This window comes from Symphodus melops (assembly GCF_947650265.1).
Source record: "Symphodus melops genome assembly, chromosome: 13".
NCBI lineage: Eukaryota > Metazoa > Chordata > Actinopteri > Labriformes > Labridae > Symphodus > Symphodus melops.
The window spans coordinates 20,533,772-20,559,787 of NC_136703.1; the positions used below are offsets into that span (position 1 = coordinate 20,533,772).

At 39.3% G+C, this 26,016-nt stretch overlaps 1 protein-coding gene across 4 annotated transcripts in view; it reads left to right on the forward strand.

The window, feature by feature from the left end:
- pacsin1a (protein kinase C and casein kinase substrate in neurons 1a) overlaps window positions 1-26,016 on the forward strand; it is a 40,903-nt gene that overhangs the window by 11,693 nt on the left and 3,194 nt on the right. For 3 of the 4 annotated variants that reach the window (XM_079359683.1, XM_079359685.1, XM_079359684.1), the window contains 9 exons: window positions 1,329-1,400; window positions 17,709-17,838; window positions 21,243-21,399; window positions 21,500-21,735; window positions 22,457-22,612; window positions 23,048-23,223; window positions 24,326-24,446; window positions 24,532-24,638; window positions 25,389-25,585. In XM_079359683.1, coding sequence (XP_079215809.1) covers window positions 17,779-17,838; window positions 21,243-21,399; window positions 21,500-21,735; window positions 22,457-22,612; window positions 23,048-23,223; window positions 24,326-24,446; window positions 24,532-24,638; window positions 25,389-25,585 — 1,210 coding nt within the window. In that variant the 5' untranslated portion in view covers window positions 1,329-1,400; window positions 17,709-17,778. Of the gene's footprint in view, window positions 1-1,328; window positions 1,401-12,092; window positions 12,326-17,708; window positions 17,839-21,242; window positions 21,400-21,499; window positions 21,736-22,456; window positions 22,613-23,047; window positions 23,224-24,325; window positions 24,447-24,531; window positions 24,639-25,388; window positions 25,586-26,016 lie in introns of those variants that run through there. The other variant, XM_079359686.1, reaches the window with a different exon arrangement.

Sequence of the window (26,016 nt, forward strand, 5' to 3'; positions counted from 1 at the left end):
TCCACTCATAGATCACACACAGATAGAGACGACAAGACAACCACAGTCCTCCTGTCTTTAACATTACAGCCTCATCAACATCCTGCACTGGATGTGCTGGTCGTTCAGAGGAGACAAGATGGCCGTTTGATCATGACAATAAAGCAGAAGATGACATTTTCATCGAGGATTGATTTTATTGATTATAGATTCAAGTGTAAAGAATGCTTATCACCATATCATAGATTGCACAAAATGAACATTTTAAACTAAGTCTCAAAGTCAAAATAGGTCTGTTTTAGATCAAGTGAAGCGTTATGTAAATAGTATGGAGCACTTCTTCAAACTGTAAAGTTGGGATAAGTTCAAGTTAGCTGTTTGTGCTCGATAAAAATGCTTTTTTCCCCAGATATTCGATTGATGCATAATGACGTTGTTTTGAAGTTTTCATTAGTGTGAGGGTGCGGCAGTGGCTCGGTCTGTAAGGACATGGGTTAGAAACCAGAGGGAAACTGAGAACTGAGGAGGTGCCTTATTGTTCAATGTCAGGATAAAGATAGAAATTGTGACGATAAACTCAAAAAAGAGTGAATTTAAACAACCTCTTTCTATCTATCTGCTCTTCTTCATGTTTTATGTATTACCTGTGTTTGCAGCATGTCCCTCCTCAATAAAAAATAAAAAAAAAAACGTTCTCCACTTAAATGGCACAAACGTATTTACTGTAGCTGATAGCTACCTTTAGCTTCACCTGATCATATCCATTATGCCCAGGCCTCCGGCCAATCCATATAATGTTCACATGCTGGGTGCAGCCCTCACTGTCTATGTTTCATGTGTGAGTGACAACAGAAAGGTTACTCACAGAATGTCTTACTCTTTTTATGTATGATGCAGTACATTGTGAGCTGCTTCATTCTCTTACAAAAAAACCAACCTAGAGTTCTCACCCAAACATCGTCTCTGTTTAGGCTTTATAATCACATTGTCCTCCAGTTCATTAGTTGATCCGGTATTATTTTAACTGTGACTTGTTTATTACTCTAAAAACATTAATCGCGTGCATCTGCTGGTTCACTAAGAGACGCGTTTTTATTGCGTTTCCTCTCTCACAGTTAGAGTTCATTTATTCTCCGCTCCCTCGGATTCCAATAGCTCAACATTTCACTCAGCTAATCTGGTTATGTCTTTGTCTGTGTAAAAAAAAATCAATGGTGTTTAAACACTTATTAAAACTCAATTTTTTTATTTCCATTTCCGACTTTGAGCCATTTCGCATGACTTACACACACTGTTAGTTCTATCAAGCTCTGAGCCCAACATGTTGTGTGTGTTTTTCCTCTGCACAGGTGATCTCCTGCAGGGGACCAACAGCTTCTCTCTAAGGTTTATGGAAACCTGACCTCCCATTGGTGGAGAAGGTGAGTTGTGATCTCTACAGTCTTCCTGGTTACCTGATCCCCTTTTCACTTTGCAGTTAAGGACTTTAACAGGCTTGAACAGGGACTTTCTCTTTTAGGGACCCTGTGTATAATTTATTTAGCTAAACACACCACTTTTGGTAATTAATAGCTCTTTGTCAATGCTGTTAATATTTCATGAGGGTGTTCCGGCCTGCCAGCGGTCTAACTGGAGGCCAGGAAATGGCTTTTTTTTTTTTTTTATTGAACTATTCTTGATGTGCTCGACTCTGTGCATGAGTGTACTGCATGATCACTAATAGATCACTTACAGGAGGAGGATTACAATGCTAATGTAGCGTTGTCTTTACAGCTGATCACACTCCCTGATCTGCTGCCTCTTTTGATAGCAGTAATCAATGTATATGTCTTTTTTTTTTTTTTTGGAGGGTAATTCTCCTTTTGCGCTCTCACTGAGAGAAGCCATGTCTGTCTCACCAGGGAGAATGATCACTCAGGAGTGATTATCGATTTCCCCCGTGTGATCTGTGTGTCTTGTGTGCGTTATGATAGAGCCCGTGCTGCAGCAGGGAGGTTTAGCAGCTGTTTGATGTGCACAGATCGCTGTTTGTATATGCAGGAGGGCTCATCATGGGAACATGATGAACCAGTTCAGTAAAGACTTCTCCAGGGATCGTGTGCAGTTTGGACAGACAGACAGACAGACAGATCATTTATTAGCTAAAGTTGATAGCGGTCAGCATCGGCCCTTTGTAGCAAAAAGTAGCCCTCGTGTAAATGCGATAAAGCGGCTTTGGGTTCGAGTCCACCGTCGGCCTTTTGCTACGTGTCACCCTGTCTCTCTTCAGCTGTCTGATCTAATACAGGCAAAAAGCCCCTCATAAAGTATGCTACATTTGTACATTTTTAACAAAATGGTTAAACACAGTACGGGATTTACTTTTTCAATGTTATTTTTTTTCTGAAAAGTTGAGATTTAGATCAGGTCAAGAAGGAGATAGGATTATTTCGAGGAAAAGTCAGAAGTGGGGAAGCAAGTCTTTAAGGTGATAATACTCCACAAGAGTTTTGGTTGTCATAGAAAAAGACATTTTTGCTGCTCACTGACACACTTTGCCTTTGGCCTCGAAGATTTGAAAAGTAGGCTGGTGAAATTCTAATTTCCTCGAGTTAGAATTCGAGCTGTTCAGTGCTCCTTCCTCCTACCAGTGGGGGAGGACGCTGTTTATGACTTCAGGCCGGTTCGCCAATTCATACATAGAAACATTTACACCACACTTATTTATTTTTCCCTCTTTTATTTAACAAGCACCAGCACTGCTTTGGCTCATGGTTGAGCAGATCCATCCATCCATCACTCTCAGATCCAAATTGGCTTCTGTTGTGCACTGCTTCAAATAAACACAACATGTTCGAAATGTGCCAATTTGAAGGACATTATGAAGACAAATGAACGCTCTTTTTCTTTGGGCCACTGCTTTTTTCAAAATGTAAACCTGATGAGACTTTTACTTTTATAACCCGAGTTTTTTTTAATTTTATTATTATTATTTTTTTAATGTGATCCGACTTTCACTGTTAGTAAGTCTGTGGTCCAGTTACAAGTCCGTGTAATCAGCCAGTTACTCCTCCTAAATGGCTTCTGGGTATTAGAGGTGAGTATAAATAGGGACGTAAGATGATTATAGTCTGCTCATTCAGTGAACGCATCCCTGTGCAAACTTTGGCGTCTGCTTGTCATCTCCTCTAAATGTCTTGTTATCATGGTCATATTTACCTTGAGGCCTCTGCTGCAGTCCACCAGGCTGTTTAAAATATTTTAACATATTGAAGTAAAAGCTGCATTTTAAAGGGTATAGCTAAGATACTGCAACCTAAGCTCGTATTTAAAGAATATGATATTTCTCATTCATAGATGCTTCCAAGATTTTTTGCATAGTGGCTCTATTGATGGCTCTGTTGGTCAGCTGTTCATGGATCTTATGTGTACATGGTTAATGCACGTCCACAGTCCCTCATATGTAAGGGTGCGCGCCCCATGCAATAGGCAAGACTTCTCTCTTGACAGCAATTTGAGAAAAACAGAATGTGCTGATTGGAAAGAAAAGAAAAAAAAACATTGCACATATTTGATTTAAAATCTGAAAAGGACAATATGTAGAAACTGAGAATTATGTATCACTTCTGGAAAATTATAGGCCCAGTTCTAATTTGACTTCAGCAATTGGTTTCAAAAAAGCAGGGACATGTTCAAGTTTATCACTCTGGAGCATCACTTTATCTTTGAACACTCTAGAAGCTGTTTAACCAGTTCAACATTTACTACAGAGCTGTGTTGTTGTAGTACATAAAGAATGTGGTTTTCCATTGTCCTCAAATAAACAAAGCCTTCACTGGAAAAGACTTTCTCAGCTTTTGTTGCTCACAAACTTGTAAATATGATGCAGCATTGACGGTGCCTTCACATATGTGCAGGTTACCCTGTTGTGTGCAGTAACGCACCCTCATACCATCACTGATGCGGCCTTTTGAGCTACGCATGGACAATAAACTGGAATGTCCCTCTCCTTTTTAGTCCAGAGAGCAGGGCGTCCAGAATTCACCAAAAGAAAGTCATATTTTGACTCATCCGACCGCAGGACAGTTTTCCACTTTGTCACAGTCTGAAAGGACCTGGAGCCCAGAGAAGGCAGCCGTGGATCTGGGTTATTTGTGGCTTCCTTTTAGCATTGTGGATGTATTGACGAAATGTGCACACAGAGGAAAAAAACAGTTCAACTGTTTCTGATCTCATGCAATGATGTCCTTGACGGCATTACCTCTATTAATTCAGGGCCGTCTGAGGGCCGAAGATCAAGGCCTCCAAAATACTGATTTTTGACTGTATTCCCTGTGTACAGAGATTTCTCCAGATTATCTGAATCTTGTTTCTAACTCTTTTTCTAAAGACTTCTTTTGGGCTTTTTATGCCTTCAGTGAAGAGACAGGACAGTGGATCAGTGATCAAGAGTGCGCTACACCCAAGAATGCACTCACTCGTGTTTTTCAAATGAGTTATACAGGCTATAATCTGTGGAACATTTAATACGGTTACTCATAAACAAAATGTTAAAATGAAAATATTACTTGATCTTAAATGTTTCAAAATGCATTTCCCTTTTATTGTTGTCATTTTCAGAAGCAGTGTCTTGTTTTCAATGATTTCCCTTTCTTCTTCCTGCATACCTCATAAATTCACACACACACACACACACACACACACACACACACACACACAGAGAGGCAGTGTGTTTGAAGTCAGCCAATCAGTATTCAGTGCAGCATCGGGCAGCTGAATGGGATGAAGGCAGGGAGCCAGTGTGTTTGGAGAGTAACATTCCCAGATTTAAGGTTCCCAGTATATTCTCTCCCTCCCTCCCTTCATCTTTTCCTCTGCTCTCTCTGGACATCAGGAAAAACTGGACTGGAACCAGAGTCTCCATCCTCTCTGCTCCATCACACAGCCACTGCTGCATGTCTACAGTTCATTCCTCCATCACCAGCCATCACAGTATGCCCGTTTCCTCCTCCTCCTCCTCCTCCTCCTTCTCCTTCTCCTCCTCTCTGCTTCTCCTCTCTCGCCTGTCCCTCTCTGCCCTCCCCTGGATGCTTTTTTTCCCCCCGTTTTTCTCTACACTGTCAGGAGGCTTGTGGCTAGAGCTGAATTTGTTACATAACCACTGCAGCAGTGTGCAGGATGTGGTGTTAGATCACAACACAGTCTTCATGTATGTGATATAGGTCCACTGCATTGTAAAACGTATGATTGTATTTAAGAGAAAACATGGCAGAAGGCTTCAACAATTCTCTCTCTCTCTCTCTCTCTCTCTCTGTCCCTCTGTTTGTTTACATATTTGTCTGTCTCTCAGTGTTTACCAGCTTGTGAAGCATCTTCTAAATCTTCACTGACATTGATGGTTCAGTAGTTGCTCCAAGTATATCAAAATGTCAAAATACAGTTGTTTACTGTTCTATTTTATTTCAAAGCATCAGACAGATTTACAGTGAAATCAGCAAAGAACCTAAATTTAACAGTCTACATGCTAGTTGCTCTTAAATTTGGCTAAATGCTACCGTCAGCATGCTAACGTGATGACTCAGCTAAAAGTTGATGTTTAGCAGTTGTCATGTTTACCATCTCATTTTCAAATATTGGCATCCTAGCAGTAAAGATCTAAATGCATGGAGTGCTACTTTGGTTTTGGAAAACATCTTTTATAAAATGTTCATAAACTGTTGACAAGAGTGTGTCCCTCTGGTGCCCTTCAGTGTGGGGATCCAACTTTACCGCTATCGAAGTGGTCTGAGGCACACAGAGGGGTAGTTAATAAAAAGCTATTATTTCATCAGGGCTTCAGACTCATAAAAAAATGTCGACATGTTGACTGTTTTTTATGAACTGCCCCTCTGAGTGCTTCATTGTTCAATAGCTTCTGAGCACGCCAACATGAGCTTATTAGTGCTATACATGATGTGAACTTTAGCCTGAAGGGAACTGTATTAATTTGACATTGTTTGGCCATGTAGCAACTTTAGCAAGTTCCTTAATGGTACACTATTGACTAGATCATGTCTGTGTTCCTGGATTAGAGTCAGAAAACCCCAAAAGTAATCACCATTTGTCCTGAGGGGGACATGAGTAAATTATACCAAATGGTTAAGCAATCCGTTGAACGCTTGTGGAGAAATTTGACACACAATTTGAAACACAAATATCTCATAGAGGCAAAGTTAATAAGTAGAGTCAAATTCATCTTCTATGAACCATGAAAATCATTATTTTTTTCCTTGCAATTAAAGTCTTACTTGTTGAGTTTTTTTCGATGATAAGTAAAGAAATGGACAGATAACCATTATGCACGTCTCTCCATAGAGCATTGCTACTTGAAATGTTTTACAAAACTCAGTTTCTATGAACATTTCCAGAGAAGATACTTGTCCATGTTATAATCGATTTAATCAGATCCAAAATTGACCTATAAAATATTTTAGCTTCTTAATGTGTAAAACAAATGTATATGCACATCAAACTATTTCTTCTTAAGGAGGAAACGCTCTGTGATATTCTTTTTCACACTGCATTGCTGCTCTGGATCTGTTACTCTGTCATGCAATTTTAATCTACCCTGTCTCGCCTTGCATCTTTGACTTTTACTAGATTTACTAGAACTAGATTTGTAGAGTAATTTTTGTTCTAGAGGGAGTTTCATGACCATCCAAGAAATCCTCCTGTAGCCAGCTGCCTCAGTAAAATGTTCTAAGTAAAACAGACGTGTGTCGTTATAAACGGATGCATCAAGTCATGTCTACACAGTGCTTAATTTGTAATAGTTGTAAACAAGGTTACAGAGGCAGTTAGTGAGTCATGTCATCAGGACTGTGGATCATTGATTGATCTGCTTGAGTGGCTCGTCAGGAGATGTTTTTTAAAGCAGTCATGTTACACTCTGCCTTAGATTGTTGTTTAGAGCTGGTGCAGCACTGCAAAAGAGAAATACAACCATCAACCAGACATTTTCATTGTGCAAGAAGACATTTAAGGTCACGGTAAGGTAGAATAGAGGTAAAATGAGAGAGACTTTGCAGGGAGAGCGAGAAAGAGTTGAGGAAGCGAAACAGTTTGCAGGTAACTGCCAAGTTCAATCGCTCTGATGTCTCAGGAGTTTTACTGAGTTAATACGGTAGGGAGGACTCTCTTTAGTCTCAGATTTAGATATTAACTTTGTTTTACTCTTGAGAGGGCAATGAATGGATTTGGTTAAGTTGGTTCAGCCCTGAATCACACTGAACAAATGTGGGGACATACAGTATGTCTTGCGCCGCCCAGTTCCCCCATTATAAATGGTTTGGGTGAAATTTCAGCGTGTGCCAAGACATACGTTTGTGTTGTGATGTGGTCAGTGTAGGTTTTCAGTCATCCAGCTTGAAGAAATTGCCAGCGAAGTCCAGTTGCCTTTGGATCAAGTGTTGAGACTCATCCTGTTGTTTGTGGTCAAAGTGCAAAACTAATGGCATTTTGTGTTTGAGCTAATTAACAAATGTTAACAACTAAATGTGAGAAGCTTGTTCACAATGAGTCATTATGAGCATTCCACCATGTTGCTGTTAGCGTTGAGCTAGCATAACATCTGTGCCTAAGTTTAGCCTCACAGAGCTGCGTGTTCAGCCTCTGGACTCGTTGATCTTTTCAAAAAGGAGCCTACATGCAGGCTCCTTTGTGGTACTTTAATTGGATAAGGTGTGTTTATGCCCACACAGCTCATTTTCCATCTCTGACAGCCATAGTTGAAAACTAAAGTTGGTGATATGATTCACTTCACAGTTTGCTTTAATGTAATCTTTTTTGGATTGCATTTAATTTGAACTATACTAATAATCATTTTTATTGCATGTGTAAGTGAACACAATATGTTCTCTTCTTACTTTCAGAAGGGTATTTTATTTAGTTTCAGTTTATTTTATATTTTAGACTTTTTATTATGAATAATATTTTTGTGTGTGAAGAACTGCCCGCTACACATGCTACTTCCGTTCATTTTAATTATTCATTATTTCATTCCTCTTGGGATGTTTTTTTCTGAGACTATAAAAAAGACTGAAATCAACATTGGTGCCTCTACATGACCTACAAAAAGAAACTAGACCACCAGAGATGGGACTGTTTATTTATATATTGTCGTTATTATTGCCTTACGCTGCTGCAAAGGGCAGGTAGCAGACAACAGGGTGAAACAGCCCTTTCTAATACGTTTTCCACTCTGAGTTGTACAATTAACTGCTCTTAGGGGTTTTCATTTGAAAATCCGTAGTTATGCGTGTACTGGAACAGCCAGCAAAGGTAAATATAAAGTACTTGTTTGGCAACAGTGCCAGAAAGTTCCTCACTGGAGCTTTAAGTTTACTTTTGTTTTTTTTAATTCCAGTTTTTCTATCCTTTTTTTTGTTTTTTTACCTTTTGTTTACATGCAGTTGTTGTGTGTTCTCTTTAAGAGCATTTCATAATGCTGGGCTGTTACCTTATCTCTGGTGACATTAGATGTTCCTTGTCTTAAACCAAGCATTTAAAATTAAACCAGAGTACAAGTATTTTATGGGCTGTCAGATGACAGGTAGGACGGTGCGTCATCATCCATGTGACCTTGAGCTGACCATGCTCTCTTATATCCGCTGAGGGACAGGGGGAGAGAGAGGACATTTCCCCTGCAGAAATCAATCTAATATTAATGAACACAGTGCCTTTTTTTCATTATTTACATCCCAGTGCTGATGAATTATTGTGTGGTCTGTTATTCTGGGAGCTCAGCTGAAGCACACCTGGATGAATCACACAGTGAAGCTGATGTATCCTGACGTAAACAGATAACAGGAAGAGGAGAGACCTCCAACCCATCACCCAGCAAGGAACAAACAATGATGCAGAAACGTGATTCTCTTCTTGTAGCTGAGACATTCATGATTCGATAGCTGAGTCATCCTGCGCTTGTTTGCTTCAAATCTTGACCCACACAGCTTGCACAGGCAAAGCCATCTGAGGACTCTGTGATCTTGGTTGCTATGTTGCAATATCTGGCAGACACCATCACATGGAGGAAGTATCCATCTGAATGACTCATCATTATGAAGAGATTTTAATTAATGATTACTTTGATATCATAAGCAGAAATAATGTGACATCTTGTTGTAAGTTAGGAGAGACATTTTTTAGGTTTCTGACACTGAAATGTTGTACAGAACTTTATAGTCATCCACCTGACTTTGGTGGTCTGACAGTTCTGCTAGTAGCATAAAACATTATATTTTTTATACATAATATCTCAATATCTTCTGAAGGGGCTGCAATGAAACCAGGAAGAGAGCTTAATGCCTCCCTCAAGTTTCCTAGTCACAATGTTTACAATGACGTCATTGATACAGTATCTTATCCTGTCAGCAGAGGGAAATATGCATTAATCTGCTACGTAAGCTTCTAACTGTGTGCTTTCAAAACTTGTGACCTTCCCATCAGCCTCAAATGTGCTTTGCCGTCATTGGAATTTTGCAAGTATTAGCATGCTAACAGGCTGAGCTAATATGCATTAGCATGTCGACAAAAGCGCCACCTTGCCTGAAAACACTGAACAGAGCTGCTGTTGATCCCTTATGTTTACATTGAGCACGAGCTTACCATTGCTCTCTTCTGACATGTTTTCTCCTTGTTCTACTCATTAAAAGAAACACATTTTTCTAGGTATAAAGCTGTTCAAGAGGTGTTTCCTCTGTTGGGTTGGCTAGTCTTTAGCTGAGCGGAAGAGAGAGAGAAGAGGACGACTGTGTTTTTTTTCCTCCTAAATTCTGTTGCGGACTCCCCATCTGGATCAACATGTCAGTTCAAATTTGAATCTCCTTCTCCATGCCCCAGCAAGCAGTGAAGAGGGCTCACAGCACAACACAGGAACACCCTCACGCTCTACCATCACTGCTTTTCCTTCACCTCCTGCGTCTCGTATTTACGTCCCCAGCTCCCATTGTAGCATCTTTATTTGAATGGCTCCTCTTCAGTTCTCTTTTCCTCTCTGGCGGTTCAGTGCGCAATCATACTTCACAAGTTCCCATCTTGTGTGTGCTGCTGTATGAACTGACCTTATTGCTCCTGTTCAGAGCATTGGTCACATGTCCAGCTTAATGACGGCCTCAACTGTGTGTGAAGTCTGCACAAGGCGGCTCTGTCTCCTGGCAACATCCAAGAGCCTGCACCATGAGATGAATCACATCTCTGTCCTGATGTGTTCAGCTGCTGTCCTGCCCCTGTGGCTCTCTACATACCACTCTGGAACAGTGTGGCTGTCGGACATGCTACATGTTACATCCTGAGCTTGCTGCTGCTTCTCCCAGTTTTCGTCCTCTAGTTCCCCCCCCCCCCCCAATTTTCATCATCTTCTCCTCTCTGTTCTCTTTGCTTGTACATAAGGCCTCCCCCTGTCTGTCCTTGTGTGTCCTATTTCTCAGTTGTTTCAAGAGGAGGGCATGCTGTGCATATAAAACAGAATCCAAATGAATTAGAATGCATCGTAAATCAACTGTATATCAAAACAACAGCTGAAGACTTGATAGACCACTTTAATTTTGTCACATATGGTGAAAACAAACAGAAAATAGCTGCAATAGACTGGAATTTCCACGTTGACACTGTTAAAAAAAAAGCAGAAAACACATCTATCTCAACTTTGTGCCTCCCTCTTTCTTAGTGATGTTTTCATTTCCTTTTTGTTTTTGCTGTCATCAAACTTGAAATTCAATACTTTAGCTTATGATAATGTGCCTACATAACTCATGGCTTTCCAGTTACCTCAATTGCCCTTTGTGTATCATGGAACTTAGCAAATGTTAGCGTGCTAAGCTAAAATATGTCAGCATTTAGCTAAAGGCATCACAATGTGCCTATAACGTACAACAGAGCTGCTAGCATGCATGCAGATTTGCATGGTCATGTTGAGCATTAGCTTAAAACCTCATGTAGCACATTTACCATCTACTAATGCATGTTTGTTTTGTGCTTGTTTAGCTGATTGTTTCTCTAATAATTGTACAAAGAATGAAGAATACACACATTTTGGTCAGTTACTATGTCTTAGAAGTCAAGATTTAAGATTTTAAGTGCCGATTAAAATATATTTTCTATTTATTTACCAATAAAAATAAATATTACTCAGTATTTTAGGTTTATCTAACAATTATGCTAATGAGCCAACTTCCATCTGTGGCACGTCAACTTTGTGAGAGTCATCTCTTCTAAGATTTGAAATTTAGATTCATAACTTACAAAAATTGATTTCTTTGTTGTTTTGTTTTGTTGTTTTTTTTTTTTTTTGCTCTTTAACTCAGTAGAAGGCCAAATATAGCAACAAGAAATTCAGCCAGACTCGCAGATGACTGGAGTAGATCTTGAAGTATAAACTGCTTAATAAATTGATTTTGAATCCATGGATCAATGAATCCAGCATCGTTTTGAATCAAAAATTAATTCTGAATCAAATCGATACCCCAAGAATCAAAATTCAAATTGAGTCGTGAGACACCCAAAGATTCACAGACCTTTACAGTACCGTGTTACACATGACTGGAGAGCTCATTCTTAACTCTGTAGGTATTTTATCAGCCAGCACAAAGTGAGCTTGATTGTGTGCCGGAGTAAAGTTAGTTCATCTCGCTGAAATCTTCTTACTGTAACAAGCTTACATGTTTGTTGTGGTTCTCCTTCAGTGCTTTAAATGGCTTGTCAACTCTGGACCTTGTGACTGTGTCAGGTACATTTGTCTCCTCTAGATCAGAGGTTCTCTTTAACTTTTTTTTTATTCAACATGTAAGCTTTGGTTTCTGCAGCATTAAGTGCCATACAGCCACAGGAGTGAGAGTCACAGGAGTGCAGTGCTGTTTGTGCACAATGTGAAGTGATAAAATGTATATTAATAGATTCTCCATCTTTCAAAACTCCACATATCCTCACACGTCTCTATGCAGAAAGAAAGATTGATTTAAAAAAAAAAAAAACAACCCAAAAAACGTATCTACATTAAACCTTTCTCTCGTCTTTGTGTCTCAGTCGTCCTATCCGCTTCTTTGCTCTTCTCCCCAGTTTGCACCCTCCCCCTCTAAAGCTATTCAAGTGGCACACTGCAGGATTATCCCTCAGCCTCTGAGACACGCTGGTTCTGTCAGACTTATCGTCCTCGCTGGGTTCACTTTGGCCACAGAGGTCAAAGCTGCAAAATTTATAAAAATCAAACTTTTAACGACATACAGTGTTTGGACGTCAAAAAGTGCATCAGCAAGGAATTGTTTTTTTCACAGAACTTTGTTTGATTTCAAATTCTTGGATTGTTTTTCTTTTCATTATGGAGCCAACTATGGTAAGTGAATGTGCAGAAGAATCTTTAGTGACTTACAATTGTGCAAAAGTTTAAAATGTAGAGCATTGTCACATTCAGATAGCAAAACTGCTGCTGCAATCCCAACAGACTTCTAAAAGACTTAAAGTGACAAAAGTGTCTTTGACATTTAAGAGTGTCTGATATTAATAGTTTCAAACTGAAAGATGCATCTAAATATTATTTACACAAAACTCTTGTGTTTTTGAAATGTACACTGTTGTAATGTTTCGGTTATTTCTTTGCATTTTATACACACATTTGTTTTCTCTTTTGTATCAATGAATCTTAATCAGAATCTGATTTATTTAAGAACCAGTGCACCATCGCCGTTATGCCTTCCTCACCAGTGAGGAAAAGGAGGTGTGTTCACAGCCATTGAGGTGGATTAACCTCAATAACTGTAGTATAAGCCCTTCTCTACAATGCTTGCCACCCCCAATCCCCCACCTTTTTCTATCCTGACCCATGACTGTCACTGGCAATGGACCGAGAGGGAGAATTCACTGTGATGTGTTTTCTATCGGTAGTAGTGAGCTGAGGCTGACCTTTATGGATAGAAATCATTATAACATTTTAAGTAACTAAAAGCTTCTTCAGTCACCCATCGTCCCTTGATCTTCACTAACTTCTTAATACTTTTATTATCCAGACAACAGAAGTCTTGTGGTGCAAGTTTGAGTTTAGTCTAATCTTTGCTTTCACTATCTATGAATTATTGTGTTTATCCTCGTGCCTTCTAGACATCATCTAGATCTGCTGGACGCATTGGTTTAAGTTATATGAGCTCTGATTTTGGCATAGGTGCCAGAGCTTAACTGACTTTAATGTCACTATAGTTGCTGTAGTCAGGGAAGCTAATTGGAGGACTTGACTGATTGGCAGGTAGCTGGTCCACTGGTGGAATGTAGACATGCTAATTCAGGACTGCTTAACTATTTGTCCATTTTATGTCATAAAGCATTTAGTGTTTTTTTTTTTTTTTTTTGCCCCATTACCTTTTTTTTTCTTTTCTTGAGTTTGAATTTGAAAACCATGATGCTTTGGAAAAAGGCAGAAAATATACTTTTGAAAAAAACAATCATTTTTGGGGGGAAAGGGGTAAGAGATTAGTAAGAGAGTTTGTTTCACTTATCAAGGTCTTCTACATACAGTAATGTCATTACAACTCCTCTCAGCATATTTTCTGTCCATCAGGTTACACATGTTACATTTCTTTACAAAGCATATCTCAGTGCTGAATAAATGTCCTCTTCAAAAGTGAATTCAATAAGGGGTAGACTGATTCTTAAAGGAACGAGTCAGCGTTTTGGAGCAGAAGAAGATTGATGTAATTAAATATGGGGCTACAGCCAGAAGCAAGTTAGCTTAGCATAAGTACCAGAAAAATATTAGTTGTGGTTTAACTCTAGTTTTTTTTTTCTTCTGGCTTAAATGGGAAAAATGATGAAAAGGTAAAGCTTTAGTAGCTGTTTGGCTAGTTTTTCAGATTTAAGCTAAGCAAACATGCAGGTATCTATTTCTCCTGATTCAATTGAAGGCAGAAAAGCAAAAAGGTGTATGAACCCAAATCAAACTTCTACCTGAAACTAAGTTTGGAATATAAAATAAGCTGTTTGACAATGTAAGTTAGTTAACGCCTTTCATATCAGGCTATTTAACACTTTCAAAGAGTAAAGTTAGCATCCAGCTTCATCTTAGCTAACAGAAGTAGCTTGTAGGAGATGACAAAATACTTAACATTTATGTGAAACATGGGAGGTAGCTCTTGGTTTCCTTAAATCCTTTTTGTTGTTGTTATTTAACACTCAACAGAATAAAGGAGTGATATTTTCTTCACACCACTCAGCCACAGGTACACATTTACTGACTGCATGCTGTGCCAATGTGTGCTTCATTAAGAGTGTGATTTATTTGGAATCGTTTCTGTTTTGGACTGAATATTATATTCTATATCAAGTTATGTATCACAGTAGAATATGCAATGTGATCAGTGTGTCAATGTAAACAATCATTTTTAGCAGAAAAACACAAGTTCAATACACAGGAGAAATAGTGCTTAACATTAATGTTTTACACCAAGCAATATGTGAAATTGTATAATCCTAGGAATGATGCAATGTAGTTTGATTACAATTAATAATTTAAGTAAGTACATCCACATGAAAGTGTCAATCTTTGATCAAAACGTTGCTTAATTGGCTTATTTAAGAAAAGCAAAATGACAGGCTACCAAATGAAGAGCTGTCTTGGAGCCAAAAGAGGACATTAGTCAGCTCTAATGGCTGAGCTGAGCTTAATGATCTGGATCACTTAAAAGAGTCTCTTCTTTTTCATCACCAGCTAACATTATCTGCCGTATGTTATTAGCTGAGCTATTAGCAAATATTTCTTCAAATATTTTTTCTGGATGGTCTTTCCAACTTTCACAGTTAATAGTCTTTTCAGTTGTTAAGACGTTAAAATTATAATGATTTGTTAGATTTATTTATTGCAGCAGCTTAATAACAGAAACACACCATTGTGACAAATAACAGCAATGAACATATTGAAATGTCCCACTGCACAGCAGAGTTGTTTAAAGTTTGGAGCAAAACATGGCTTTAGTTTCCATTTATTGCAAGTCTTATGTCTTCTTCTTTTTCTTGATAAATGTATGGAGGTGAACACTTTTGTAAATGACATGTAGAATTCTATGGATACGTTATATGGTCGCTTTGAGAGACAGTTGGTTGCTGCTAGCTGTTTGCTACAGCTAGTACAATAACTGAACTTAACCTCTTGGTCATGATTGTGTTGTTTGTGCCTTTAGGGATTTTTTGAATGCACATTTTAGACAAATATCATAGCTCTCGTTCATTGCACTGACTTTGCTGTCCAAGAGAATGTGCCCGAGTCTCTTGGTGGGTTACAATCTAGTAGTACGGTATGTTATTTACTGTATATGTCAGCATTTATTTTCAGATTTCTGTGTCAAAGGACAATGGAATTGTTACCTTCACAGACAAAGCAGCAAGAACAACTTGGGGTAAAGTGCATTGCCCAAGGATACATCGGATATGTGGCTGCAGGAGCTCAGGATTAAACCCCCCACCTTTTAGTCGGTAGACAACCAACTCTACCACTAAGCCACAGCCACCAGAAAACAAAAATAGTAGCCGCCACATTCTAAACTAAAGTCTTGAAAAAGGCACTCGACAAACAAGTGGTTAACATCATAACCACTGTTTGAATGGTGACTACGATCTTCCAGATGATATAATGCAGCTCTTTCAGTCAACTTATTTATTTATTTTTAGTCAAACAAGTTTTCCAACAGTGAAAAGCCTCACACTGTAACAAACCCTGTAGCTATCATAGCAAAGTGAGGTGCACAGACACTGCTTTTATTCTCTGAGTCACAGAGCCCTCTTTTTAAAGAATAAAAACCCAGATGAAGTGCGAGTGGACCACTTTGCTGCTGATCCCTTTTGCAACTGAGAGGCTCAAGTTGTCTCTGAATCAGACGATGAATTTGCTCAATCATAAAAGATTTCTTTTGGCATTTTGTGCTGTGTGATTACTACAATAGCTTGTGTCTGAAAGCCTTGACAACTCCACAGACTGGTGTGATGGCTGTAACCAAGGATAACACACAGCTCGGCGAAATCAGTCAGGAGAAACACTGACTGAGCTAGAATAGATTGCCTGATCCGCAGCTGAAACTAGAAACAACAACACTGGGTACAATCGTTCCTTTGATAATGCGTTGATGAGTCGAGCCCCTATAAAAACACACATTGCGTTTGTCTGGAGCTGCTACTAAAAATACTATCCTTTCAGAAATGGACCTTGCATCTCCAGAACATCTTATTCTTCTCTGAAGGGCAATTATGTCAATATGTTTTGTGTGAGGAAAGTGAGGGGAGGCCGGTTCAAATTGGGCCTAACGCAGACCGTCAATTTGCATGACTCATTTCAGGGACTGAGGCTAGTGCAGGAATGGATTTGCACTCGACTATGAAAAATGAAGCATGGAGGGTGCTGGTAATATTTAAAGAAATGACTCCTTGGGATACATCAGACTGTAAAGTGCAGACTCAGCATATTATCTGAAATTATGCAAGTCATCCTTCGAGTACAGCGACCTCGAACATGCTTACTTTGCAGTGTGCTTTATAGAATCAACGATTACAGTCTGCTCTAATATAGCAGTTTATAAACCTCTTTTTAGGTTGAATTAAAAAGTGATTATGAACTTATGTTTTGAACCGACCATGTGCAGAATTTGATAAGAACGAATCAATCAACTGCATTTAATTGTTAAGACCCACAAAACAAGCCCAGTGCAGTGACATGATCAACACAACCTCATTTATAGAGGCGCAAAGATTGCTTTACCGTGGCGGTTGTTGCAGGACAATGAAGACTTCTCTGTCACGAGGAAGCCATTAGTCATGTGAGCGAAATGGATTAGACTTCAAACAGTGCTCAATAGCAATATAGCGTCCGGCAGTCTCTTCACTTTTAACCAGGGAGGTAAGATATCGACAAGACGTCACACAAATAAATATAAATCACCTTAAACGTTGGAAGAAATCCAGCCAGGACTGTGGTCAGTAGTGTTTATAAGGTAATAGGTAATTAAGCCACATCATTAAAGGACATCTTTAGGTTTACAAATAGATATGGGGATGTTGTATTAGTATATTTGTTCCTCTCTACTATTGGTATGCAATTACACAATCATTTTGTTCCTGACTTTAACTGGAAAATCTTTTGACAGTGCTTTCGTCTTGTAATTTCTGCATGAAAAGAACTTTTCACAGCTTTGATAAAATAGACACTTTCACAATAAATGAAGGCAGACAAAAGACAAGCATGACAAAACACATCTACTCTGTCCTCCTTTCAGAATAACAAAAACAAACAGATCAAGAGAAACACAAGCAAATATTAAATGATGTTAACACGGTAATAAAAGTACTTTGCAGGCTGCTGTTCATGCGTTCCATGTGTGTCTCTCGGATGTAGTGTGTCAGAAGTGTGTGTATGCTCTGGAAGGATCTGGGGTCAGAGCTGTGTGATGGCGATGATGCTTCATTTTCCCTGGCTCCTTTTCTAGGACATGCAACTATAAGAAGGCCCTTCTCATTCCTCAGGGCACGGCTCTATATGCATGGAGAGGGGAAGACTATTTTTATCTCCTTATTATAAACGTCTCACATAGAAACCCTCACACTGAAAGGTTGCCTCCAGTATGCAGAAGAAAATTGCTCCATTGCTTCTTCCGATAATGCTTGGCCATGTTCTCCACCGGGCTGCTTTGTTTCTGTGTTGGTGTAAATAATAGAAAACTATCTGACATTGTTCTCTTCTTTTCCAGTGCATGAGGAACCCAGCTCTGCTGCAGAGGACAGGTTTAGTCATTAGAGTGCTTAGCCACATCCAGGACAATGTCTGGCTCCTACGATGAATGTGTTGGTGCTGACGACACCATGGACAGCTTCTGGGAGGTACGCACACACAGCAACACACGTCTCCGGACATTAGCCCATCTTTGTCATGTAGCCATTAGGTCTTTGCAGTGAATCACAATTTCACCTATGTCATTCACAATATGAGCATTCACATGAAACACATCACAAAAGAAAAGTATTTAATGTAAACAGCACTGATTGTCCCTCAGCATGATTATATTTTACCTTTCAGTCAGAGGCCTGGGCCGAATGGTCGTGCTTTCAAACCAAATTGATGGAATCAGATGAAGCTAAAGCAAGCTATCTGCTACTCTCAGATGAACTTTTGCCAAGTCAGTGGTAAAAAAAGAAAAGAACGCTTCTTTGATTCAGAAGAGACGTGTTGTAATCACAGATACGTTATAAAACATGAAGAACAGTGGGTGGACAAAGACACTGTGAGTTTTAGCTACAATGGGCCCTTTAATCTTTGCTTATGCCGTCTCCTATCATACAGCTTTATTGAATCATATTGCACATCACATATATATTTTCAAAAGAGTCACTGCTGTTGAAGCAAGAAGGTTTCATGCCGCTTAAGATAAAAACTCACTTCTTCATGTATTTTATTGACATTTGCAGCCCTGAATACATGTTGGCACATTTCAGTGGTTATACTCACCACCTGCCAGCCCTAACTCTACTCTTAATAGACATACAGTAGTTGGGTTTTTTTTTTAATCCTGTGGTTGTCGTTTAGAAATTCATTAAATGAGACCTTATTTGAAATTGATTCACCCCAGTTATCAAAAGTGCCCCTTAAAGGTAAAATGTTATGTTCCTTTTGAACAAGTTGGAATGAGTCTCGTAGCGCCCCAAAACGTCTCTGTGAGGTTTCTCCCTAAAAGAATCTACACTGATCCTTTAGTTTAGCGTGCCTATAAACGTCTCTATCACAGCCCTCCTCCTCAGAACAGGCTGATTCTGCGTCTGTAGCTTTAAATGTAGTTGACTTATCCTTGAATTGTTTTTACATTTTATTTTGTGAAAATGCATTTTAAGTTTTTGGAAGTAATTATTTAAGTAAGTTAATTATTTTTATCATTATTTTTGTTTTAATCAAGGCCGTTCATATCTGGAAAAACATTTCAGTTTGGACCAATGTAAATGAACATCGCCTCAATATGTCACAAATAAGATTCTAGGTTTTGGCTGCTGTGTATTCTCAGCATGCATTTTGTCTGATCTTGTTCCATTTTGCGGAAAAGGGGACAAACATTATTGTTGTTTAAAGGTGATGATTCATGTTCACAGAAGAAAGTGTGAAGCAGAGAAGTTGTTTCCTTGTAGTGAATAAGCTCTTGGAATTGACTCTAACCACTTGGACATACAGTAAATGTTAAACGAGACAACAATAGTTCCCAATAGGCCCAAGCTAAGTGTGTTAAAGATGTTTGTGGCCACTGTGAGTCGGCTACAGATGCTTCAACGCAATCCTTTGTCATTTAATAAGTAATAGAAATCATATTAGTGGTACATTGTGTCATCACAGGCCACATCACAACAACTCCAAACATCGTACGAGTCTCATCTATCTTCACTTGTGCTGAGATAAAGAGGATGTGTGAGTTGTGTGTGTCCAGCAAACTAGCGTAAATGAATTCCCTCAGGACAGAGTCTTCTTTGTGTAATAGCTCTTAGCCACAGAGACACAGACAAAGAGCCTCAGTCATCAGCGGCTCTGAGGAGGCCTTTCACCACATGCACCTGCCTATAGCATGTCCATGCTAGCTACACAGCTCTGCTCAGCTTATGTTTAGTAACTGCGAGAAAAAAACACTCGGATTGTATCATCTTGAACACGAATATGTAACACAAGTGGGCTGATAAGTACAACCAAACCGTGACATTTTCACCATGCGTTTGGAATTCTTCTTCAAGTGTGTTTTCATGTGTACAGTCGGTCCACCTGTGTGTTGTTGTTGGTGTGACTCTGCAGTCTAGCCACACTGGCTAGCACACATACCGTCATGCACCTGTCTCGCTGCCTTCCTGCTGCGCCCTCATCTCAAACAGTGTCCACACATGCATGCTAATGTCAGGCACCAATCACAGTGCAGCTCTGCAGCCACAAACACATAACACACTCACGCACTCCAGGAGCCGCGTGTACGCATGAATGTGAATGTATGCATTGAGAGCTTATGCACATGCCATCCGTGGTTTCTACATATTTCTGTCTCTACCTCGTCATCCATTACTGGGAATCTGTCTGCCTGCATTACACCACTCAAGAGGATTAAAGCAGTCTCTCACACACACACACACACACACACACACACACACACACACACACACACACACATAAACACAAGCCTATGTCATTGCATAACTACACATGCACAGGCACGAGCAAAGCCCCCCTCCCCCTCTTACTACCCTCCCTTCATCATGCACCATGAGCTCACGCCCCCCTGCACACAGCACTGCTTTTTTAAGGCAGCTTTTTTAAGGCAGCCTTGCTTAAGGTGGCGAAAGCTCAAAGCAAAAGCTCTAATTTAGTTTTGACACAAAATCTTTTTTTTTTTTTTTTGCATTTTTGTCTCAGCAGGATGTAAAATAATGTTTTGATGTGTTGTCCAGAAAATGAACGTGGCTGAAGCTGTTTGTGGCAAAGACCTTAAAATGTGCATGACTTTAGCAGCATGTGCTATAATGTCATCAGAGGGAATGCAGAATAGGATGGAGTTGCTACCGTTTGTATTTTTCAACTTTCTGTTATTCAACCTCTCATACCGCTCATATTTATAGAAACCTTGAGGACATTTTCAATAAATGATTGTTGTATTGTTTTATAGCTGAGAATAGCAATGGGAGGAACAATTGATATAATGAGAGATATTTTGTTCTGTCATTGTCAAAAAAAAAAGATCAAATACAAAACCTGTGCTCCACACTTATGATCTAATGTCCAGTCTGAATTTTGTTTCTGTACTTTGTTTTTACTGCCATTGATATGGACGGTAAATGTTCAGATTAAGTAAAGCACAAACATCCTACTGTCATCTGTAGACCTCAATGTAACATGTCGAAGAAAGAGTTAAAGAAATGAGTGGTTTTGATTGTGTTTTGTTGGAGGCCGAACATCATCTAATGTTGAAGCTCATTAAACAGACAAACACTTTAAAATGCTTTACATCACATTTGACTCGTTAAAAGACGTGTAACACAATTCTAACGTAGGACTTACAAACTGAAAATCACTGCACTGCTTAAAAAAAGAGTTTTGGCCATTATCACAAGAGAAGCATCTTTCTCTGATTTACTTTAAACACCTTTAATTGTCTAGTATATCAACTAATATCTCTTATTTCATCACTCTTTATATATATTTTGCCTCGAGTCGTCTGAGAAGACGGATCGAGTTCGGTCATTTAGCCCTTTTGTCTCTATGTTCTCAGGTAGGGAACTACAAACGTGCTGTCAAGAGAGTTGATGATGGCCATCGGCTCTGCAATGACCTCATGGGCTGCCTGCAGGAGCGTGCGAAGATAGAGAAAGCGTACGGCGATCAGCTAACTGCCTGGTCCAAGAGATGGAGGCAGCTCATCGAGAAAGGTCTATTTCAAAGATTGCTCAATCATGACACACACAAACGGATTATACACGGTTGGTATAATGTTTTTGCACTGTTTTTTTTTTTTTGTCCAACCCTCAGGTCCACAGTACGGCTCTGTGGAGAGAGCATGGCTGGCTGTCATGACAGAGGCAGAAAAAGTGAGCGAGCTGCACCAAGACGTGAAGAACAACCTGATGAACGAAGACGTCGAGAAAGTGAAGAACTGGCAGAAGGAGGCCTATCACAAGCAAATGATCGGAGGTTTCAAGGAGGCCAAGGAGGCGGACGAAGGATTCAAGAAGGCTCAGAAGCCCTGGGCCAAGAAGCTGAAGGAGGTGAGAGGGGGGAGAAATGTGAAGGAATCCTCATCTTCATGCCGTGTGTGGCAGCACATTTCACGACTCTAAGACCGAAAAGAGCAGCCACTCGGCTCACATGTGGCACATCTTCACACTTCATCTCTCCTCACTGATCTTTGCTCTTCCAATATTTTAAACTTCAAAAAGAGAACATTAGATTAAATTTAGGATGTAAACGTTCAAAAAGCAGCTCTAGCATGTAAAGTAAAAGCAGTTATTTCGACTGTATAAAGAGTATGTTTTTATTAAGATAGAACTTTCACCTAATGTCTATCACATTTGACATTTGAAGAAGAGTTCATACTATGTGATGAAAGCAATGTTAAAACATGAAAATATTGCTGTTTAGCGTACAGAAACCATTAGTGCTTAGCTTAAAGAGTCAGTCATTAACTAATTGTTCTTGAAATTACACTATATGTTCTTATATTTGACACTTTTGAAAGGCTGCTTTTAGGCTGACCCTGAAAGCTCTGGTACATTGTCCTGACATGACTCCGAAGACATTGTGTGTTTTTACTCACTTTGGTCTCTTGTACTGGAAATAATACTACTAATGTTATACTGATCATATTAGAATAGAGTTTTCTCTCTGAACAAGGTCTTTGACTTGAGTAGATATGACTCCTTCCTGCTCCATTGGTCAAATCAGATCATGTATTTGAGATACTGACGATGCCTGTGTTTGCTCATGCAGATGGAGGCAGCTAAAAAAACCTACCACATGGCCTGCAAGGAGGAGAAGCTGGCCGCCGCCCGAGAGGCCAACGGCAAGACCGAGGCTTCTGTCACACCAGACCAGCAGAAGAAGCTCCACGAGAAAGTGGACAAATGCAAACAGGACATGCTGAAGGTGAGGAATTTTGTATTTACACTGACTCACCCTCACACCAAGAACAAAGTCAAGGCAGAAAAGCAAAGTGAGTTCATCAATTATTTGAGCAGAAGGGATTTTTCTTACATTTGCAGATAGACTTAACATGTATTTTAATTTAATTTATTTATATTGTCTTACCCTGCTGATCCAGGCTCTCCTGGCATTGATCATGCTTTTGACATGTTGTCATTTCAATGAACAGTTTAAGATTATATGTTGTGTTTAAGAACAGATTAAGATTTTACTGGGTCTTTTAAATGTGACTGATTAGAATATACAAAAAGACATTTAGTATAACTGTGTTCTCTTACTGTCAGTCCCACAAACATTTAGCATTTAGCATATAAGCTCCAAAAAAAGTCAAAATCCTGTTCTTTGCGTTTCATTTAGCTTTTCTGTTTTGTGTCTCAGGCTAAAGAGAAGTATGAGAAGTCTCTGGAGGAGCTGAACAAGTGCACCCCGCAGTACATGGAGTGCATGGAGCAGGTGTTCGATCAGTGCCAGCAGCATGAAGTCAAGAGGTTGACCTTCCTCAAGGAGGCCCTACTGGACATCAAACGCCACCTTAACCTCACTGAGAACCAAAGGTGAGCGGTTGTTTATGCTCTATAATTCAGTAAAATACTGCATGAAGGATTCAAAAAAGATGAAGAAGATTTAGGACCCCAGATATACCAAAAATATGAATATTAAAACACTTTAAATTAAGGCCACAATATTCACCAATAACTAGTTTCTTATTAGCATGCTAAGTAGTAGCATACTGGCTGCTTATGAGTCATTATTGAGCGCTTATTAGTACCTTAGTATATGATCAGTTTCTGTTGGGTCACAGTCAGTGCTCTGATGGTTCTAAACACAACCAGGAATGCTTTTCTCATGTGCTCAGACTGACTGCACTAATTAATGGAAGCTATATTTCTGTGTGCGATATTTCTCACAATGAATGATTGTCTTATTGTGAGCTGCTTTTAACCTGTGTGGAACAATAAAGTTTGGCCTCTCTTATGTGTATTCCAAAGGGAAATTAAAGCTCTAATTTACAGTAGTTAAAGCTGTGTAAGTGACCCAAATGTGTCATGATTGAAAAAGGGTCCCTTTGTTTCACATTATTTTGGCTTTAAGTGAAACATATGCTCAATAAATATCCGTACACAGTTCTCAAAGATCACTGAGTTTAACTGCAGAGCTTGGTATAGGTCAAAGGTTAACAGTACAGTAAATCATTGCTTTTTAAAAGGAAAATAAGTTCATCTTTTCCAAATGCAGGTCTGAAAATGAAATAACACCTCTCACCTCTCCTATCCACCACATGTTCAAGCTTCAGGAAAAGCATTACAAAATAAAAAAAATCTGGCTGCATTAATATGTAAAACTGTCAGATTGGATTGTCCGTTGTTTTTGACAATACAACTGCAAATGTATCCGTTGCATATTGCAGAGAATCTGGGGACCTTGTAGCAACATAAATAAAAATATGTAAAAGATTATTTGTATAATTCAGGCCAAATCCTTCCTCCTGCTGCAGCACAAAGCTCGGGGACACCCGAGTCGTGTCCTGCCCCAATGTCGGATCTATCTCAGCCCAGAATTGAACTACATTCTGAGTTTTGGTGCCAAATTGGCAGCAACCCCAGGTCTCTTCTGGCACTTCCAGTGTCACCATTTGTTCCATTTTTCTCTCCACAGCTATTCCACAATATACAGAGAACTAGAGCGCACCATCCTGGCTGCAAACACGCAAGAGGACCTGAAGTGGTTCAGCAACAACCACGGCCCTGGGATGCATATGAACTGGCCCGCTTTTGAGGTGCAGCGTTAAACCTTTTATTAAGATGAATAAGAAACCTCTATTTTTTGTGTGAAACGATTCTTTATTCTACTCTCATCTCTAGGAATACAACCCAGACCAAGCCAGTGCTCCTCCAAAGAAGAAGAAACCAGACGGAGCCCCACCCACTCCAAGCACAGACCATGTGGCTCCACCTGGTGACCGCAGCAGGTTAGTTCAAGGACTCTGTTGTTTACGAGACACCACGCACACAGAGTAGTGGCTCCCAGCCTTTTTTTTTCTTTCCTAACCCCCCCTGAAGACCCTCACAAAAAAGGGATACATTGCTTTAGAAAATGAACATACATGAAACATCATGATAAGTCCTTCAGTAATATGCACACACAATTACTGCTATTACTGTACTTTCGTGTACATTTCCCAGAAATTATTTTATTTAATATATTACATTTCAATTAAATTGTAAGATAAGACGATAATTCTCAGGTTTATGTATTTTTGTTTCCAACATATCTTAAAGATGAGACAAAACAATTTGTGAAAACGAAAAACTGAATTAAAGCACATAATATGAAACAGAAAAAAATAGCAATTATCGTTTCATATTGTTAACTTTATTTTCTTAAAGAGACTTTTAAGAAAACAGCTCTGAAGGTGGACTGCTGCTGTACTTTAGTCAACAATTTTCTGGTTGTTTAAAGTAATCCAGAGAGTATTCACAGGATGACATATTTAGGATCAGTGTATGATACCTGACAGTGTCCATGTTCATCATTATCATGAAACATTATTCCCTGTGCAATAGGAAGCCTTACTGGTGTGTGTTTTTAATAGTTTGTGGTTAAAGCTGAACAAACAGTACTTGTTATGAGGATAGATTCATTATTGATTTGAGAAATCAGCTGCTTTAATAAAACTTCAAGTATTTGAATCTCAATCTGTGTTATCTCCATCCTCCAGTGTGAGCAGCTATGAAAAAAACCAAGCCTACTCGACTGAGTGGTCTGATGATGAGCAGCCCGCTTCGTACTCTGGCAACGAGAACGGAGGGAACGGTAATTCATTCGAAGAGGACTCCAGCACCGGGAAAGGGGTTCGTGTGCGTGCTCTGTATGATTATGAAGGACAGGAACAGGATGAGCTCACCTTCAAAGCAGGTAAGAAACAGTGACTAAATGACAAAGGATAAATGAATTTGTCTGCCATACAGCAACATTCATTTCTTTAAAGTATGTAAAGGTTTAGTACACTTCAGGCTGTAGTTTACACTTTAGTCATCACACTGGTGGTGTCAAATCTGCCCTGATTTGGATCCAAAGCTTCCCTTCCACAATAGTCAATAGCAGTGGTTAGTCCATAATAGCCATGTGGAAAACAAATTACAGGCACTCGCCATCAATTAAATGATGAACAACTTAGTGACAGGCTGAAAAATAACGTCACAGCTGTGCATCTTTGTCTTTGTTCCTCGACGGCACATTCAGGCTCTATTTCTAAACGCACAGATGGCGATAAGTTGTTTTTAAATTATTCCAGGATCTCTCTAAAAGTTGGCTTGATTGAATTTTATTAAATGCATGCAAATTCT